This window comes from Fulmarus glacialis, unplaced genomic scaffold (assembly GCF_000690835.1).
Source record: "Fulmarus glacialis isolate BGI_N327 unplaced genomic scaffold, ASM69083v1 Scaffold49866, whole genome shotgun sequence".
Taxonomy (NCBI): Eukaryota; Metazoa; Chordata; class Aves; order Procellariiformes; family Procellariidae; genus Fulmarus; species Fulmarus glacialis.
Window position 1 is genome coordinate 462 of NW_009217167.1, and position 2522 is coordinate 2983.

Genomic DNA, 2522 nt, shown 5'->3' on the forward strand with positions numbered 1-2522 from the left:
ACACCATAGAAAAAAAGGCAGTGACTTGTATCATGTGCCATACTGGAAATATACAAAGAAAAATACTACAGAATATGGCAATATTAAAAATATTACTCGAACATAAAATAATATATTAACCGACAATTTTAGACATAAAAAAACGGAACAAAACAAACCAAAAATTCAAAGTGCTCAGTAATTTCCAGGGAGTTATGTATATTATAAGCACTCTGGAAACAGTCAAAAGCTGCTGCATGCAAGATCTGTTTAGCTTTAGACAACAAAATAATCAAGATATAAACTTCTTTTTTAATCAACATCAACAGTACATACAACACTTACAAACAAGGAATGTCGGACGGTGTTTACAAACACTATGTGTCCCTTTGGGGAGGATTTCGGGGTTTGTAATGCTTGTGCCCACCTATTTTACAATTGAGAAAATGTTTGAAGCTTAGATAACTACCAGTCTTTATAAAAGCTAACAGACTACATAGTGTCTGAAATACTATTTATAGAATATAGACATTACTGAAATAGCAAGTGCCTATAACATTGCCACCCTAGAATCGTCATGCTTTCCTGGTACGGAGAGATTTATTTTTTCTTTCTCTTTATTCTCCTTTTTTTTTTTTTTTTTTGCAAACATGTTTAGCTTTTATTTTTAAATTTTTTTTAGAATTGTTTTCCATATTTCTTCATAAATAGGCACAGAATTATTTTTAAAAAGCCAAACTGCATCTGATAAATTTACAAGCCTTCGCCTTCTTTAATGACATGCCACCCACGCAACATTTAGGTTTTGTATATATTACAGCTTTCTTTTACAGCAGAAAACTTTCATCTTTAGGAGGGTGAGACTTGTGGGTCACCTTAACGCTTTGTTTGTCACCGTATGAGTCTTAGCTGCGCGCCCGGCGTTGCCAGATATGTTCATCTTTTTAATCAGAAGTCCTTAATAATAAATTCATTTATAAGCTGATAATAAAAAGTTTATACCATGGTATTTGTGTAGTCCATGATCTGCATCCGTGATGCCCCAGAGCCAAAATGCCCATTCACGGTCTGCCTGCAGGAGGTTAGCAACACTGTTTTGGATGGGAAGCGGGCACCCAGGGGTGCTGCTTTGGGCCCAGACGAATTCCCCTTCAGACAGGCGAAGTTTCTCTTCAGTTCAGCGGAAGTGCACGGGAAGAGTCTTAAAAAGGTAAAGTGTCCAGAAAAAGTTTGTCGATTATTGCTGGCGGTGGCACCAAATCTTCCAGTTTCAGGTAGAAAATGCGTTGCAGCCCCTGCGTGCAAAGCGTGCGAAGTTCAGGGAGCTTCCCCAAGAGTTTGGACAAATAGTTGGGGCGATTCAGCCCCCCGTTATTAAAAGTCACATGGTCTTTGAGACAATTTACAATCTTGTTTTGAAGTTCTTCCACCCTCTTGGGTTCTTTAAGCCCATGCCTCTCTGCAAAAGAGAAGGACGGGGGACGTTACAGGTCTGACACGGCGCGGAAGGGAAAAGGAGCTGCCCGGCGGGGCCGAGCGGGAAAGAGGGGACACTGACCTGTGACCATAGCCAGGGCAGCGATGCAAGAGAAGGCAGAGATATCGATGTTCATGTTTTGCAAGTTGGAGGAAAATTCAACAATGGAATCGATCCACTCCCCAAAGCCACGGACGCACTGCAACCGGTGCAGGACCACCCCGTTGCAGAAGATAAGTTTGCCCTCCACTGGGTTTGACCTGGAAGGAATGTGACAACCCCAAAATGAACAGATGAATGAATGGGTATGAAAGAAAAAATCAGATAGAAAAAAGAAAGAGAAGGAGAAAAAGAGGGAAAGACAAAAGATAAAAAAGAGAAAGAGGAAAGAAAGGAGAAAAAGAGAGAAATAAAGACAGACAAATAAAATAGAGTGAAAGAGAAAAAAGAAAAAAGAGAGAAAGGGAAAGAAAGATTAAAAAAAGAAGAAGAATAAAAGAGAAGATGGGGGGAGAAAAGCTAAACAACTAATTACTTGAGGAGCAATAAATGAAGGATTTAAGAGGCACCTAATTACCGAGGAGTTAATAAAACGCAGATCAGTGGACCTTGAAAGGATCTGATTTCATAATCGCCCAGAAGTTCCCCCCTCGGGTTCTGGCCGCTTACCTGTAGGCCAGCCGCAGCACAAACAGCTCCAGGAAGGCGGACTCAAAGAGCAGGTCCTGGTCCGTTTTGGGAAGATCAGTGAAGCCGGGAATTTTTTCTGCCCATCCTCGGATGATCTCCATGGAGCCGGTCAGGAGATCATAGAACTGCTGGATGTGCTGAGTGTCATCCCCGCTCATCTGGTAGTCGGGGTTAGCCTGGAACTGGAAATTCATTTCAAAAAGCGCTTAATGAGGTTCTCTAAAGTATATAACCCGTGAAATTGCTAACCCCGTTTCTAGTCGGGGAGCCAGGTTTTTACAACAATTAAACCTCTCTCTGACCAGTAAGGAAATGAGATGTTCCGGGGCAATTAATTCAATTAGGAGCGGCGCTACCAGGTCGCCGCTCTCCACAC

At 41.6% G+C, this 2522-nt stretch overlaps 1 protein-coding gene across 1 annotated transcript; it reads right to left on the bottom strand.

Moving 5' to 3' along the window:
* Positions 1 to 939: 939 nt before the first annotated feature.
* On the bottom strand, positions 940 to 2328 carry LOC104071467 (nuclear receptor subfamily 4 group A member 2; the record flags this gene model as incomplete). The annotated part of the gene is made up of 3 exons (XM_009579556.1): positions 940 to 1438; positions 1538 to 1716; positions 2126 to 2328. Coding segments are annotated over 3 exons (639 nt in total), but the record flags the coding sequence as incomplete, so codon positions are not given.
* Between the last annotated feature and the right edge of the window lie 194 nt (positions 2329 to 2522).